The sequence below is a fragment of the Cheilinus undulatus genome, linkage group 12 (genome assembly GCF_018320785.1).
Source record: "Cheilinus undulatus linkage group 12, ASM1832078v1, whole genome shotgun sequence".
Taxonomy (NCBI): Eukaryota; Metazoa; Chordata; class Actinopteri; order Labriformes; family Labridae; genus Cheilinus; species Cheilinus undulatus.
Window position 1 is genome coordinate 16375963 of NC_054876.1, and position 18205 is coordinate 16394167.

The window sequence follows — 18205 nt, forward strand, 5'->3', positions numbered from 1 at the left end:
ATTTAGAGGTAGAGGGATTATTAGCCTGGACAATAATTGAAGCCAATATTTTAGCATTTGGCCGATTAACAGTATCGGCATTTGGTTTTACCAACAATCAATAAGTGCTCAAAAAGTGAGCTCCAGTACTTTGACTCCAATGTAAGGTGTGATCTTCCCCTCTGGCTTTATTTTCAGTCTTCACGGTCTCAACTGTCTTGCTGCATATAACACAATCTGATAGACTACTTGTTACATGAGCACCAGCCTATCAGTACTCAAGCCTGGGTGCCACTGACACATGGGGCTTTTCCATTACATTGTGTGGCTTGGCTCTACTTGGTTTGACTCTACATGGCAGTGGATTCATTTTCCACCACAACTGAGCTACTCATTTGAGGGTGCGTCTAGAGATGATGATGCTGTGCTTCAATAAGCGCCATTTTGTTCCACCAGAAGATGAAGAAGAAGGTCCTGTTGATTCTACTTTAAAGTTTCTTTGTATTTCAAGGTTTGGTGCAGCAGTTGCTTCTTAAACATGTCTGAGAAGTTACCCCAAATAATAGTGAACCGCTGTGACGTCACCGTGGCACACTTTGGCCCTGCTCCAGAGCTGTACCATTCTGGGCGTGGCACATTGCATCATAAACCAGTGTGGCCAAGCTGCTGATGTAAAGTAAATCAGCAAAGCTTAGATAGGTGTGGCAAGAAGTCATGGGGAAAAGCCCCAACAGTTAGTGCACAGCATCACTTCCTGTTTTCCTGCTGCTGCTGTGTTGCTCTGCACTTTCTCATGCAGATAGAGCTTGAGTTAAGTTATTCTCCTTCATTCTTTTGATCATCCAGTTTTTCTTTAGCCACATGTAGTACAGTACATTTTGTACATCATAATACATTCATATTGGTTCAAAAAGTCAGTTTTCAGTCGCACAAACAACAGATAATTGGTATTGGCCCTGAAAAACCAATATCGGTTGACCCCTACTACTCTTCAAGAAACAGTTGTGCTTCATTGTTTAATGGCTGAAAATCTGCTCTTCGTGGAGCGCTTCAGTAAAACTTCAACTTGGAAATAAATCAACATTGTAGCACATCTAATTCCATTCTATCAAAAAAATGTGATTTTAAGTGAGTATTCAGTTGGATGCATGTAAGAAGGTCTGAGGAAAACACAAGCTAAAGTGATTTTAACATTATATTCTACGGCGTAAAATACATCTGGAAGTGCCCTACTATGGTGCCTAACTAGGACTACAGAGTTTATCAGCAACATCATACATCACAATGCCAAACGTAAATAAAATTGAAGTCTGTCCATGATGGTTTACGTCCTTTATAGCTTAGCATTAGCTTTTTATTTTTGCTGCTATCATTTACAGCAAGAGTAGGTTAAAACCTAATGTGGAGCTGACTGCAACTATCTGGGATGCCTGCTGAAATCCTTGACAGAATTGTGTGTTTTGGCAGAGTGACTGAGTAGGTTTAGAGAGTGAGTTTAGAATTGAAGGATCCCAAAAGTTTGAAACATAAAGCCCTGTCAGTAGTAAACAGCTAACCTGACACGCCAATATCCATTGAATGGATATATGTCACATTCATCTGGAAAGGGTCCCATAGAAAGTGTTTGATAAGGGCAGAACCTTTGAAAAATTTCTTGAAAGGTAATTTGAGGGACGTTCTGTCTGTCACATTCATGACGCGCCAATCAGAGTGAGACAGATGATGCTGTATGCATGCACTACTCTTAAGCTGACTGGCGATCGCTGCCTTAGATTGTTAATGGCAGAGCTTCTTGGTGAAGCTAAGGCCGGTCAGGGGAAAAAGGTGCAAAAACTCCTCTGTCAAGACAGGCTTTCGGTGTGGCTCTTTGCTCTTGTTTTTAAAAAAAATGTGGTCCAGCTCCAATAAAACTGCCACTTTCCAACAGTTACATCCAAGCTAAAAGCTACCACGGCAGCAGCCATGTGATATGCTGGCAAACCCCTCCCATAACAATCACAAACCAATGCCAAAGCAGAATGGGAGAAGAGCGAAAATATCTTTTCTGTCACGAAAAGCTTTCAGTGTTACTCTCTTCCCCTTGTTCTAATAAAGACCAGTTCTGACAAAACTGCCACTGTGGCTAGGTCCGAGCTAATCACTCCACTAGCAGCCACTATATACAACCACTGACACAATAACTAACACTTTCCTCCATAACTATCACATACTTATGCTGAAGCAGTAAAGCGAGAACATTGTTGGCATCATGAAAAGCTTAAATTGTTGCTTTTATTCTGTATTTCAAACAGAAACCTTGTCCAATTCCAATAAAGCTGACCCTGTTCTAAATCTCCATCTGTCTACATCAGTCAGCCAAAAATTCAAAAAGCAGCTTTCATCTGTTATCTTGATGAAAAAACATGCAAGTGCTGTACCTTTATTTTGCCATGAGTCTTATTTCCAGCAAAAGTTAAAAACCCATGGAAAAACAATGCTAACTTTCAGGTTGGCCCACAAAAATGCATCATCCCGGCACCCTGTCATCAACCTCTTACTGACTACTTTCCAGTGACATTTACAGTCTGTAAAGGAAGCTTTTTAATGTTTTTATAGCCTTAATTAATCTAGATTGGTAACTTTACTACCCATGTTATACAATAACTGGACTTGTGTAGAATTTAATGCCTGTTAATGTCATTTCTTGTTGCATGTTTGACTAGATCTTATGCCTTTGCACAAAAACCTCAGCTCAGGTTTCCTCCTGTTTTGTGCTGGCAAATGTTATACTTTTATATAAATCATTCAAAAGCTGAAAAACTATTTGAATTATGTATCAAGGACAGGAAATGTGAAGTTTTAAACAGTTCTGCATTTGAGTCAAATTTTAATAAGATGTTCTGATTTTGGTACTTACTCCCATTCCCTGCGGGTGGATGGACAGGGGCCACCAAAGTCAGGAAGGTTGTCCATACTCACTCCCTTTCCCAACCAGGCCCTTTCTGAAGTCTTATAAGTCCCATCCGCGCTGACCTCGTCTTGACACTCTTTTGGAAAAATCTACCGGGGACCAGCTGCCCACCGCCTCCTCGAGTCCACCAAAGAAATGTGAAAACCTGTGGAGAAAAAAAGCTTGTATTAAATGTACTGCATGAATTCATGTTACTAAGCAGGCATTTCTGCGACCTGCATTAAAGAATACACACGCTAGACCTATATAAATACATCTTAAATATCTTTTCCATTGCCATCTGTTTTTACTATAAATGTTTTGCTGAGTAACCATTAATAATACAATGTAAAGCGCATGAACAATCTCTAGTTGCTACCTGGGTAAAGTACTCCATCATTAAAGAAGTGTTTTAGCACAGAAGGAGCTCCCCTGACCTAGAAAAGGGTCTGAAGCAGTAAGCTCTTTTGATAACCCAGTATAAAAAGAGTCTGCAGAACAGCCACCTCCTTCACATCCTCTGTGTAAGGAAAGACACCATGGAGCAGACAGCTCTGTAACCAAAGAACTCACAGGATGAAGCCTTGGTTTGCATACGAGTTTATGGAGTTGTCTGCATATATAATACTCCTGTTTTTCTTCATGTGGTTGATTTTAATTGTACAAGTCTTAAATAGTTTTTGGGTCTGTCTTTGTTCCACTCTGAGTGTTACACAAAAGAAGCCACAAGGGAAACAACCGGTTATTGCATTTTCCATCCTTTTCAATTAAGACGAGAGCGGTCGTTACATGGGGAATACTTTCATGGAAATTAAAGATTGATGAGGTGCAACCCTGAATAATTATCTACTCATACCATTATAAGAATCTGTTTATCAAAAATCATTCAACACTGTACCTCATCATGTCCTCTGTTCCCATAAGTTTTCATATCACCTATAAACTATGATTTACATACTCCCGATGCGTGGAGAGACTAAATGAGCGTGGAAGTGAGCATGTACCACTGGCTTAAACCTAGAGAACAGAGAGTGAGAGGGGGATAATATATTGCCTTGTTTAAAATACCTCAACTGTGGATTCGAGCTATTAGCCAGTTAAAACGATAACTGTCGTCTGAACCAGGATCAATAGTCAGTTAACTGAATTCTTGATATTTTTAACCAGTCCAAGCCCAACATCCTGGTCAAATGCTGTGTCTAAACTGTAACTGCCACCCAACACTAGTAGCTACTGTAGCCTCAGCTAATGGCTACATCAACACTGCTATAGAGCTCAGGTCCATAAGTAAAATGTGCCATTTAAACCACCCATAGACATTACACAAAATCCTTATTACAACACCTTTAGTGCTTAAAACCAAGCTAAACAGCTACCTGGATGTAGGCCTAGTTGTTAACCTGCAAGAAGGCTCAGTGACCAGCGGTGCTAGCACTGCTAACATTAGCCCCATTCTGCAAACTAAACTTACTGTAACTGTCACTGTGCTCAGTTGTTTATATTTTTGAGCGTTTTCTAGGTGTTTTCTTGACTTATGACCTGTCAGCTACTTGCAAATATAATTTGTGTTAACTGGATTTTTAATTATTTGCCACAGAAATTGCTTTTCACAACATATTGTATTGTTTCGCAGCTAAGAATTACCACCACCACTGTGGGAGTGCAAGCACAAATTCACGGCACATATAAACATAAAAAATGCTTTGCTAGCTCAGTTTTGTTATAATGACTGTATCTGAAGAGAAATATTAATTTTACACAGACAAATTTAGCACCTACAGCCTTAAATTTCTCATGTATTAGCTCATATAGCGCCACTTGTTTGCTTGCATGCACAGCTTAAAAAGGAGACAAGGAGTGTTAACAGGCTGAAGTTTTGTGTGAAAAGTAACAAAAAAAAAGATAGGTGTAATAATTTCCAATATCCACATGAATATCCATTAAAAAAATCTGCTTGAAAAAGTATCTGTTGGTGTTTACAGCCTTTAAAAACAAGGTTTCTTTTTCCCATTAATCTTCTTGCAATGTCCTGCAATCTGTTGTTTTCAACTTGATGTACTGAACCGCAGGCAACATTATCAGACGGCTTGATTCAAGCTGCTACAGCCCGGTTCAGACAGCTGCCAGCCACATTTTATAACAGTTTTGTTACACAAAGATTCTGGGCTTAAGAGTAGAATCACTGGATTATAGCAAAAATCATAATCATGATCATTTTGATTGATCTCATTATGATCTGATTTTACATTTGCATCTGTGCATACATTTTACATCTTAGGCCTCTGTAAATTGCTGTGTTCCCAAGAAAGGCAGCCACAGTGTTAAAATTTCTTGGTTTTATTATTTCGTAAGGACCGATTCTACAGAAAGGTTGAAGATATGTGCACTCAAGTAAACTATTATAAAGACTCGCCAATACAACTTAAAAATTACTCTTTATTTTACTGGCTATTTGTTGAACCTTACACTTGGTGAAAGTCAGTGGTTCCCAACCTTTTTCCCTTGAGCCCCCACAATTGTACCTCCAAAAATTTGAGCTCTCTCAGGAGCAACATGGAAAAAATAGTTATACATTGTGGTCAAAATAAATATAAATTGTACATCTTTTTCTGTTCAAATCCAACCAAACACCCCTAAACACAAATATTCTTACTCAAAGATAATTGTATGAGTTAATTATAAGTGATGTATCATGAGTCAAATTATTATGTGCAAATCAAATGTTTACAACCTCAGAGCAGACCGAGCCCCCCCCCCCGAAACCTAAGGGGGTCCCAGACCCCAGACTGGGAACCAGGGGTGCAAGTAATTGTACGGATCTCAGGAAAATAATCTTTTTCACAATGAAGAAAAGTGAAAATCTCTGCAAGAGTCGGAGAGGGAGACAGAGAGTGAAATCTTGAATAAATATCACCTGTAACCTGATAATTAAAATCATTAAAGTATAGCATGTACAAACAGCCTTTATGATTTATGACTGAAGAAAGTTTAAAGGGACCTGAAGAAAAGCCTGTACAACTTTACAAAGTTTCTTATCAGAGTTATAACTGAAAAACTAAGAAAAGATCACACTTTTACTTTGAAATGCATTCCCATAGTGAAACATACATTTCATTCCTACCAGGGATTTAACAACAGTCAAGAGGCATAAAGTGGATCTGCACTTTTTAACTCTGTTAAGAAATTCATAATTAAGGGCATGGCAGATCTGACAGACAGGTGTGGGTGTTGTAGCTGTTTTCTAGAAGGATTAACGCCTGCCTCAGCTCTGCCTTTTAGTCTATTACTACTGTAACCCAAAGTTATTTAGACAGCATTTCTGATATGGCAGATGCAGTCACTGCACTTCAGAACTGCACCTCAGACAGCAGTGAGACCACGTCCACGTTTCATAAAGTCTGTGATCACAAGCCATATTATAGGATATGTGTTGTTTTGCCAGATTTTTGAAAATACGTAGCCCTCGCACAGACATTTAAATTTACATAGATGGAAAAATTGAGTTAGTGATTGCCAAAGTGACTTTAGCCAGAGAAAATGGGAACACTATCACTGTTTGAGATTTGTTTGTTCAAGGTATTTGTTTGGCTGGATAGTCTGCTGGTTGGATGGACTGAGTTTCCCACTCTGCAGAATCTATGTCTATATGCAGATCTTATTCTATGCTTTGATAAGTTTAGCTCAGCTGGTAGAGCAGGCTTCAGTCCAGGCACACTGGTGGCAAGATTGAGTCCCAATTCTGGTGCTGTGTAGCGCTTTCTTTCCCCACCATCTCTCCTCATATTTTCTGTCTCTGTTCAACGATCTAATCATGAATGAGGCAAAATATATACATCACAGGCTATAAGCACACCACTTGTTTATTTAATCTATAGCTATAACTCGTGCTTAATCTAAATGTTTACGAATGGTTAAAATCAGGCACTGTGTTCACAGTTTGGTCTCATTCATATGTTCCTGTGTCTGCTTTGGATTCGACAGATGGTAGCATCGCTGCTTCCTGATTTTCTCCCCTCTGTCAAAAACTCTCCTCTCTTAACACCTCATGTAACTGCTTCACAGTCAAATCCTTCCAGAAAATCCAAAAAAGGGTTGTTTTATTGTTCTGAAACATTTTTTTCTGAGTAGTTGTATAATTGCTTTTAAATTCCAGCACACCATTTCAATTCTCAATGTCTCTTTCACACACATGAATGCAATGGGTCACAAGCATCTGAGCGTCTAAAAGCATTGAGCAATATTTTGTCAGCAATTCTGGACCATGACCACACTCCTTTCCAAATCTCACAAACAGAATACAGACAGAAAAAGCTATGAAAACATTATCAAACATCAACATTACCAGCTGCCATCTTATTGTGCCAGCCCACTGACCATTTTGACAGCTAACAGGATGGGAAAAGTCACTCTGTCAACCTATCTGTCACTGGCTTTGACTGAGTTACTGTCATGTACTGTGTAATCATGCAATCATTATGTGTGTGCATCTTAGCCATTCCTCAAAGTAATTCCTTTTTCCATTTAGCTTCCACATGGATTTTAATGAAGTGTTTTTCTATGCAGATGAATGAAGGTGATCTTAAGATGACAGATTCAATAGCAACCATGAAGATCTGCTTTTGTCATAAGAGCTGGGTTCACAATTTAATATCAATGCCAACATTTTAACGCAAGCATAAACACAAAACTTTAAAAAACAAGCATGCAAAAATCCCTTTTGTCTCTGTGTTTTCCAGGGACTGATTTCTCTTCCTCCAAAGCGTATGCGTTATCATCCCTGAGACAGCTGGACATCTTTATTCTCAAGCTTAAGCAGGCAGAAACTTTTCAGCCAATGCTGTGGATGCTAAACAAACAATGACTAAAATACTAAATGACTTTCCAAACTGTTAAATTTTTTGTGACCCATTAAAATTCTCATAGTCCACAAAGTGAGCTTGAAATTCTTTTCATGTTTACTATTGCTGTGGAAAACTCTGATGCCTAGTCATATACATATAGTAACTTCTGCATCTGCTGCAGTGCTATTTGCATATACTGCCAAGCTGCTGTTGAGACAGGATGCAGTGCTGCAGAGTGAAACTGAAACTTCACACTCACTCTTTATAGGACACTCGTTGAAGTACTTGGTGGACGTCCCTATACCCTTTTTTAAAATTTGTCACTTAAATATAGATTCTTTTCATTATTATTGTGAAAATAAAGGTCAACGAAGTGACTATATATAATTCCTTGCTAGCTAATGGTTATTAAAAAAAATCCATAAAGTGTATGCATATTAAAATGTTAATAATAAAACACAACATATAGGGTCTAATGAGTATTTACTTACACATCAAAAATTATTCAAACACAAAATATTCCTTTTACAAGACATGATGAGGTTGCCTTTAGAGTGTGACCTCTTTTAGAGGCAAGACAAGACTAGCTTCAGTACACTGAATAAGTAAAGGTGGTTCCACCTGTTTTGTCTTATAATTCCAATAGGACACCAATAATTGTCACAAATGTTGTGTAACTAATTGCATTTTAGCAGTGATGAGGCTCGTAATATATGCCGTTTAGGTTTAATAAAGCTGTTATACTTTTGTAAAACTGACTACATCACACATATTTCACTATTTATACCTTTTTCCTTTCGCTACAAATTTTACACCCTTAAACAGGCGCATGCCCAGACGTGGTTCCTCCATTTCTCACTCTAAAATTGCAGTAATTTCTAGAAATTCTAACGAAACCTATCATGACATTCAGCACCACTACTCACCTTTTTTAATGTGAGAATTTTATCAGTTTATCATGGTTTGTTATGATTTTAGCGGCATTTATTTTGTGAACAAAAGAGCCATAAAACTGCATTTTTTCGAGTTCTGGAGGAAACAGGAAGTTTCTGGGCCACGATTGGCCAGGTGGTGTGGTGTCACTTTCCATGGCATTGACTGACATCCTCTGATTGGCTGAGAAAAATCACTCTAGTTCTACTGTATCAGAGAGAGTTGGGGGGAGGCCATGAAAATATGAAAATATTCTTTAGATCATTATAGCCAATACAGATATCATGGCCAATATTTAAATGTATTGAAGACCTAGAACTTGAGAACCCAGTCCTTGAAATACATTTTAAAGTTAAAGGAAAGAAAAGACTTCAGCTGATGTGGGTCTGCTGGTCCATCCATAAACTAATTTCTGCAGGCAGCTGATATTTACAGCTGATATAGGCCTGTATACATAGATGATATAAAGGTTGTAAGTTGGCATAAAATTTCATATCTACCAATAACCTAACATCCACTAATACCAATACTGTGGCAAACATATCATGCAATCCTTCTTATTCTATACGCTTCTGAAATACTGATATAGTGACTAAACAGCTATGGTGCATACTCATTAAATAAAAAAGTTTAAATACCTGCAAAAGCCATTGATCATTGACTTGCACCAATCACAAATTGTTGATTTGGGAATATTAACCTCCTGGATGTGAACTAATATTGCTGTTAGCTGCTTTAACTAATATACAGGTATGTGCCTCTAGTCTGGAGAGCTGTGTAAAATGAGACGTCCCATATCAGCCTGCATTCTTAGAATGTATTGAGGTTAAACCACACCTTGCATGGTTAACACCTAGAAAACACCAGAGTCCAGTTACACTTGTGCCCCAAGGTATTTAAAGAAGTCATACTCGAGTTCAAGTTCATGACCAAAGTGTGTGCAGACTGACTGTAAGAGTTGCTTTTTCTTATGGTAGAAACATGTGCACAGAGTTCACTGGATGTGAGGAATGGGAGCCTCTGTCTAGAGAAGGTTTGGAAATAAATGAGCATCATGCTATAGATTGTTATGGGTTTTAATTTCACCTAAATGGAAACTAAATGTCAAAGTTTCTGAACATTACGTTCTAAGTTTGAGCCTATGTTACTTTTCAAGAGATCCAGCAGATTCAGTATTTGCTGTATCATCACTGCACTGGGTTCTGGTTACTTATGACTAAATTAAGAATACTATTTAACAAAGGGTATAGCTGGACTATCTATAGTTAACGTGAGAAATTCAGTGATAGTGCCCATTTGAAGAAAATACTTGTGATGCTGTAGCGACAAATGAACTGTTCTTTTCTTTTGGTTTTAAACAGAGCTCCTACATGCTTTTAAAAAATCAAATATAAGACTTATTAACACCTGAAGTGAGAAAAATGAATACCACTTATTGAACTGTTTATGAAATGTCAAATGGTTTAGGGCAAAAAAAATTCTTCCCCAAATTGTAGGATTTATGGAAAATTTAATGCCTGTATCCTATCAATGTACAATATATTAATATTAACACATGTTTTGGAGCTGAGCTGATTCTAAATAGTTTAACTATTAAAAAGCTTTTATGTCAGGGAGGACACGGGTTCCTCCTCCAGGAAATTAAGAACATCAAACACTGAATTCCCTGAATTATGAAGAACATTTTTGCACTAATTTGTGGGGGAAGATGATTAAAATCATATCAGGTTGGCTAGAAATCAGGGATTAGATTAGGACATGTCTAACTCAAAGTGCCTGCCTAAATTTAAACCTCTCACTGGTAAAAAAAAAAAAAATCAGACTTTTTATGGCCTTAAATTTCAAATGTGCAATTTAACACTATTTAAGACTTTCAAGGACCTGTTTAAAAGCCACACATATATTTACAAAATTGGTATGTCGTGTTGTCTGACTGAGCTTGTTTAATAAACAACTACTCGCTTATAATGACTGATTACATTTTTAGAGCAAACAGACTGTTATTGATAAAATCAGCTACTTCATCCCAGTCATTGCTCTTAGATGCCTGGCCACATACAAGAGATGCTGCCAGCAGATATTTTGGCTGTTGGTTAAAGACAAAATACCTGTTTGGCTTCAGTGATTAAGGTGTGGCCTGTAAGTATGCCAGCCTCATCATGTCATGTCATGATAATTGCCGCTGCAATGATTTTCCATCATGTGATTTATTGCAGATTCATGCAACATGTTTTTTGTTACATATGTCATTTGACGCAAATACAGAGCTTTACATTATGACAGAACAAGCTGTGTTGACTAACAGACAGCTTAAAAAAATGTCTCCTTATAATAAAGCAGCAGATAAAAAAAATCTTTTTATTTGTTTAAATGGTGTTTGGTGGCAGTCTCATACAAGCCTGCAGTTTATTCTTAATCTGCTGCAGGCCAAAAGACTCGAGAAAGCCTAGTTTGTTGATTTGGATCATATTGGACAAGTGCAGTGTAATTATCCTGCCAACAATTTATTCTACAAGTCACTAATTAGAATTACGTCTTGCACAATTACCTTGCATCCAGAAAGGACTTGGTCTTAAATTATTCAACTGGAATTCCCTAGTTACTTTGAGTTTTATTGGAGGTAGATTAAATAAATTTGTCATCTGTCAGAGATTTTACTGAACCATTCATCAGAAAGGCAGACTCCATCAGCCAACCCCTTACAGTTCCTTCACTACTCCTTCCTGCTTCTCCCATCAGCCAGCCAAACACACCAAAAAGAGAACTTACAAAACAGTGACTCAAATTTAAATGCAACTTTGATCACTTGATCAAATTATTGGTTGATTTTCTTTCGGTTCAATTAATTGTGAGATTTCCATGCTTTAAATGTTGATGTTCCTGAAGCCTGAGCTGAAGACAATTTTCAGTCCAAGTGTGATACAGTTTTGGAGTCTTGGATCTTTAATTAAACTTTGGGGCTTATCTCTTTAACATCTATGAGAATATTAGGACATGAAAGGCACCAAATAAGCAGGACTGCTTTCTGCTACACCAGGATCAATGTCATCATGATATGGAAGATTTGTCTGCTGCCAGTTCAGAAAGTCTTTTTTTTTAAGATGAAACCAAAAAAATATAACTGTATATAAAACTCACCCACAGTCATATTTAAACACTGCACAGGAAATGGTCAGTGACGGTGACTCACACCACCGATATATCATCACTAAAGAGAGGAAACTCATCCAAAGTCAACAGCTTCGACATTGGCAGCACTTTCCACAGACAGAAATTTAAGCTAAAGGCCATGTCTGATGATTTAAACCATAAAAATGCACCAAACCACTTGAATCCATGAGCAAACACTGCTTTGAAAAGCTGCACACTGCAGTTAGGGTTAGTTGTAAATAATGGCTGCATTAATAGTTGATATATTTTTCAGCACAGTTAAAGACTAAGTGCAAACTATACAGATCCTACTAAAAATGTGCAAGTCCAAACATGTGGAAGAGTGAATCTGCAGACCACAGCACAAAATACAACTAATGATCAGAACACTTTTCACTGCTGAGATATTTGTTTCCTTGCCTTTATGCGACAGAACAAAGGGCAACTAATCATACTGCCATAAGTGATGACTTTTTCAAATTCCATCTTTAAAACCCGGACAGTTTAAAAAAAGAAAACTCTGGTATTTCTAGCCAGAGGCTCACACAGTTTCTGCAGCTCTGCTGCTAATCGATGAATTTGAGCTACTTGCAAATCAAAGCACAGAGTCTGGGGTTGTGACCACTACTGTCTGCTTGTGTAAAAGTTTACATTGCCTGACCACCTCCACCTGCATCTGATTTTGAGCCGACAGCCCGAGCTGTCAGGTAAACATAAACTGAGGCCTGGACGAGCTTAGTTGCAGTCAATCCGGAAAGGTTGTATTAACATTTATGTAGGTGTGGTTGCTTTAGCTTGATGTGCATGAAAGCTGAAATCATACTTGTAAAGAAATCAGTGGTTTGCTTTGTGGCTATTAACCCTTAGAACCCCTTGCCAGCTTTTGCTATTTTGATCTGCCTGTATTTTTATGCACTGATGCATTTCTCAACCCCTTTAAGCACAATAAAGTTAAAGAAATATTTTTCAGGACAACCTGGACAATCAGAATATGTGTGCTGCTAGGATGCCAGCTGAATGTCTCAAAGGTTATATTACCAGAGAGACCAAGTAAAAGAACAAAATGGAAATAAAACTTTCTAAAAATCCCACCCAGATCAACAGTGAACAAGCCATTTCACATATGCACTTTTTTCCCTTCAGGCCTTGTCTAACAGGAGAAAAATAACTTCTTAACAAACGTATAACAGAAAAATTAATCTCCATAAATTTAACTTTTTGCCTGCATATGGCATTCCAGTACGTAAAATGTGCATTAATTCCATTTTAGAAGGTTTAAATGTGCTGTTTTCATTATTTTGGCCATAGAGGACTATTTCTTCCTACCTGTCCAAACTGACAGATAACTATCTGGTCTCTTGGTGATCTTTGTCTTGCCCTGATTGGTCACAGAAAACAAAAGAAGAGGAATAAATCAGAGCATTGTGATTGGCCATCAGTCTGACAGGAGGTTGTTGTCTTTTACCTCCAGTGCTAAATAGAGGCCTGATGGCAACACTGCCATTTTTAGAGTGAAAAATTTAGTAAATAGTCTATTATCATGGATTCAGTAATGTAGATTTGTAGTTTTAGAACTCTGAATAAACACAGTGTTTTGGGCCTGGAAAAAATGTTCTGGAAAGGATATAAGCACAGAAGCAGTCTGTAGATCAGCAAAAAGGAAAGCTTTGAATTGCAATTCACTCCATAGTGATCCGTCTTATTGTTCCTGAGAAACTGTAAACAACGCATGTGCCACTGCTCGGGATCATCGGCAATCCAGCAGAGTTCTGAGGGTTCAGAATTTTTAAATACAAAAAAAAAAAAAAAAAGTCATCATCAGTATGATCACGAATGTATCTGCTGAAGCACAGCACAGATTCACCTACATAATAAACATTTAAAATGCTTTGAAAACCAATCACAGTTACAATAAGACGTTGGAACAGATTGATCTTTTCTAAATTTAAACTAATGTTCTGGTGTATAAAAAGCTTCCCTTGCAGTGATAAGCAAGCAGGAGACATTTCTATTGGTCCTACGCCTACAAATGAAAACAGTGGGAAGGCCCATGAGTGCACTCAATGACCCCTTTAAGTTCCCATATGCACATAGTATGTAAGTAATTCAGCCACACTTCAACAAGGAAGGTCACACAGAGGAAGCCTCTCTGTTCACAAGTGAGTGCAAATAAGAAAAAAACAAAATGCCTTGTGCACAAGAAATCAGCAGGTCAGTCAGAGAAATGTGAACTCCAGCAGACGTAAAGCTGCCAGGTTGGGTAACATCAGCCTGACCTGAGCCTGCTGAGAAATTATTTAAGGATTTCCTTTCCTCTGTGACATTTAACATTTTGTTATCTGGTGTCTTGGAGGAGAGAATGACGAAAATCCCTGCCATGAATGTCATCAGCAGAAGTTCAACGGAAGAAAAAAATAGGTTATTTCAACCTTGTAACCAGAGCACTAGATAAGTGTGAGCTGAAAACATGTAAGCAGCATTCAAGAGCGCTGGGTATGAGTGTGTAACACTGCTAATACAGACAGAATATAAACACCTTCAGCCCACACAGTCTTGGTCTATGTGAAAATGATGAACTAGAAATGAAAGGTGCAAATCACACGGTTGACCGCCATTGCTTTAAACTGGAAAGAGGCCACTGGTGAACTTTGATGTTATAAACAGTGCAAACGGGTGGCAACATTTTTGCGCTCCTCTGTCAGAGTGACGCAAAACTGAAAGCTTAAATAAATCTCACGTACCTTGACACTGGGTCTCCAGCAGAAATAAAGATCCACACTTAACTTTTAACAATGTCGTCATTTTTAAAAACTAATTCATATCAAGGGAGCGCAACTAGCAGCGTGTGTGTAACCAGGCGAGAGCGCTTGAAAGCGCTAAATTGCATAACAACGCCGAAGTTAATAACGTCCAGTTAATAACTGTGCAGTCGGTAGCTTTCGCCGCGCTAATTTATCATCAACGCACGATAATATTCCCTCTTTAATGGTTTCTGCGAGCAGCAGGCTGTGTCCGTGTATTTTCCAGGCACTGAACTCCACATCCTCCGCTGGCAGAGGCTTGTAAACAGGACCGAGTGGCTGAGAGCAGAGAAAGTAGGTCAGCTGGTAGCTCAATACTCGGCTAACGACGGCAGCAGCATAAGCAGTCTGCTATGCAACACAACCAAAAGAAACCTGTAGTGACCAGGAGGAGCGGGCTCATTGTAATCTTTAACACGTGCTTTAAGCATAACAGCACCCCACCTTAATGTCTTTTAAAGCTCTGCTGGGGAAAACTATATTTATGCGATGTAATAAGTGAGCTTAACGCGGGGTGTGGAGTTGAGTCTGAATACAACTTGGCCGTGGAGGCATGACAAGTAGCCTTTAATCTATTAAGCTAGCTCTACACTTATCCAGAGAGCAAAAGCAGGGGGCTTACATGATAGAAATGCACGTTAAAATGACCAGGGCTCGACCTAAGCTGCTGTCAAAAGTTAAATCACATGAGGAGGAGATGAGGGTAAAGGGTGTCTCCTCCCCGCATACAAGATTAGCCTGTCTGACCCTGTTATAAGTTAATAAACGCTTTATATTCTCACGGCATGACACTAATATCCATATGTGAAACAAGAAGCTGAACGCTTTTGTTTTCCCCTTCGAGTGGGCTACTTCCCCACTTCCTATGTTGTTTTTTTTTTTTTTTTTTTTACAACTTCCTGGTTGCCTTTTCCCTCAGCTGAAGTCCAAAATGTGGGTCAGCAGTCTGCCTGACTAATTTCAAGGGCTCATAATGGACCGGCTTCAAATATTTTGCCTCTGTCAAATAATAATAACACAAACAGCTAAGGATGTGGGCATAAAACAATAAGTTATCAACTTTTGAAGCTTCAAGACAACTGGAAGTGAGCTTTTAATGATTCTGTTTACTCAAAGGAGCTATTTAGAGATAATAAGGACATGAAACTTTAGACTCTATAACATCCTTATCAGTGTTCGTCATAATAACCAGTGTGTAAATCATTGCACAGTTTATTTAATTGAGCAGTCTCCACTGAGTCTAAAACGTGTGTCAAAAATGACAGGCTGGTCATGATTTTGATCAAGTTTTGTTATGAGACACTAGAGGTTGTAACTGCCTCTGCTTGATCTAATGTCAGTCAGTCTGATTTTATTTGTGTAGTGCCAATTCATGGGCCGTAGTCTGACAGCAGGGTTTGGATAAAATAAGTGATTTAAAGTAGGTAGATAATAGTTGTCGTTTGAATAACTATAACAAAGTTTGTAAATGTGACCCCACATTTTAAAGGTGACATGTTTAAAGGGGCTGTTTAGCAAAGCCGACATTATTTGCTACAGTTGTGTTCCAGCTTTTTCATCTAATAAGTAAACCATTTGTAAGATTCTTTTGGAGGACTAGCTAATACATGAGGGCCAAGCAAGTTACTGTGCCTATAAAAATTATTCACCCCCTTGAATGTTTTACCCTCTTGTTGATTTCATAAATCAATCATGGACAATTTATATTTTTGACACACACAAAAAAAGAATAAAACATCTTTAAACGTCAAAGAGAAAACAGATTTCTGCAAAAAAGTCAATCAAATAAAATAGGTAAAATAAGTGACTGCATAAATATTCACCCCCTTTAAAGTGACTGACCTAATTCAACAGAAGTCCAGCTAAATGGTGATAGTAGTCTCACAAATTATTGAAATTGGGATCACCTGAGTGCACTGGCTGTGTCTCATGTAAGTGTAGTATAAAGCCACCTGTGTCTGAAAGGTCCAGTCACTGGTTATTCAGTATCCCTGGCTACAATTACACCATGAAGACAAAAGGACACTCCAAACAACTCAGAGAAAAGGTAATTGAAAAGTATAAGTCAGGGGATGGATACAACAATTTCAGTGTGTCTTGCAGACAGGAAACACTGCACATCACCTCAAACACACCGCCCCCTCTGTAAAGCACGGTGGTGGCAGCATCATGCTGTTGGGATGCTTCTTGGCAGCTAGTCATGGAAGGGTTGTAAAGGTAAATGTATGCGGCAAAATATAGAAAGATCCTGAAGGGCAATCTTATTCAGTCTGAAAGAGAACTACGGCTTGGAAGATGTATTTGCCAGTAGAACAACAATCTAAGCGTACAGCAAAAGCCATAGACAGTTTAAAGACAACAAGGGGAATCTGGAGTAGCTGAGTCAAAGCCCAGACCTCAACCCAAAAGACAATGAGCATGAGCCTGTGTAATCTTACAGAGCTTGAGCAGTTTTGCAAAGAAGAATGGAGTAAATTGCAGTGTCCTGACGCGCAAGCCTGATTGAGACCTGTCCACAAAGGCTCAGTGCTGTGATTGCAGCCAAAGGTGCATCTATTAAATACTGACTTGAAGGGGGTGAATATTTTTTTCAGTCTACAGATTTTTTATTTAATCGACATTACATTCAAGAAATCTGTTTTCACTTTGACACTGAAAAGTCAGCCAAATTATATTGTGCATGATTGATTTATAAATCAATGTAAGCGTAAAACATACAATGCTTGAATGACTGCTTTTTTTACATGCACTACAACCACTGAGCTAACTCTGCAAACTATTCAGCCATTAATTTATTTGACATTACAGGCACGTATGTCTTAGTGGTTGGTGGTGCCCAGTATACGGAGGTTGCAGTCTGGCCTACGGTTCATTTCCTGTATGTTTTTATGACATTCTCTCTCCCTGATCTCCGACCAAAATATCTTACTGAAAATGCATAAAGACCCCAAAACCTCTAAAAACTGTAAGTGATTACATTAGCATTTCAATAATAAATATACCGTTTAATAAATAATGTCAAGTAAAATGATCATAAAAAGCTGCAATCTGTTGTTGCTGAACAGGTCATTCTGTTTGGTTGCGGAAAGGCATAGCCATGCCAGAGCTAAATGCTGATGCTAACATGCCAAAACTCCCACAACCACAATGTCAGTAGGTAGGTGTGCTAGCCAGATTTGCTCTGACAGTCATGATCAGAAATAAACAATACAATAGAAGCTGGTAGGAGTTAGTTTTTTAGCTGATGTGTCATGAAAGAAAAAAACTTTATCTGGTGATGCTGATAAACAAGAAGTCATGGAACTGTTGACATTATTAGTGCTCCATTCATTCTGAGGAGAGCCTGAATGTCACAACCACCCATCACTGAAATCACTCTAACTGTTTCAAAGACGCTTCACTTGAACCACAAATGTAAACCACACTAGTTTTGCTCAACATAAATAAAGATCAAATCAAATCCATCAGTGGTGCTAGGAGAGATCTGGTCAGTTTTAAGTCTCCTGAGACAAACAAATGTGCAAAATTTTTTAAAGCAATGACAAATCAACAGACTTACATTGCAGAAACAG

General features: G+C 38.4%; 1 protein-coding gene across 6 annotated transcripts in view; it reads right to left on the bottom strand.

Annotated features, from left to right (window-relative positions):
- The window catches only part of npas2 (neuronal PAS domain protein 2), an 81143-nt gene that overhangs the window by 32419 nt on the left and 30519 nt on the right, over positions 1–18205 (bottom strand). For 5 of the 6 annotated variants that reach the window (XM_041801044.1, XM_041801047.1, XM_041801041.1 and 2 more), the window contains one exon: positions 2876–3074. In XM_041801044.1, coding sequence (XP_041656978.1) covers positions 2876–2931 — 56 coding nt within the window. In that variant the 5' untranslated portion in view covers positions 2932–3074. Of the gene's footprint in view, positions 1–2875; positions 3075–14573; positions 14881–18205 lie in introns of those variants that run through there. The other variant, XM_041801042.1, reaches the window with a different exon arrangement.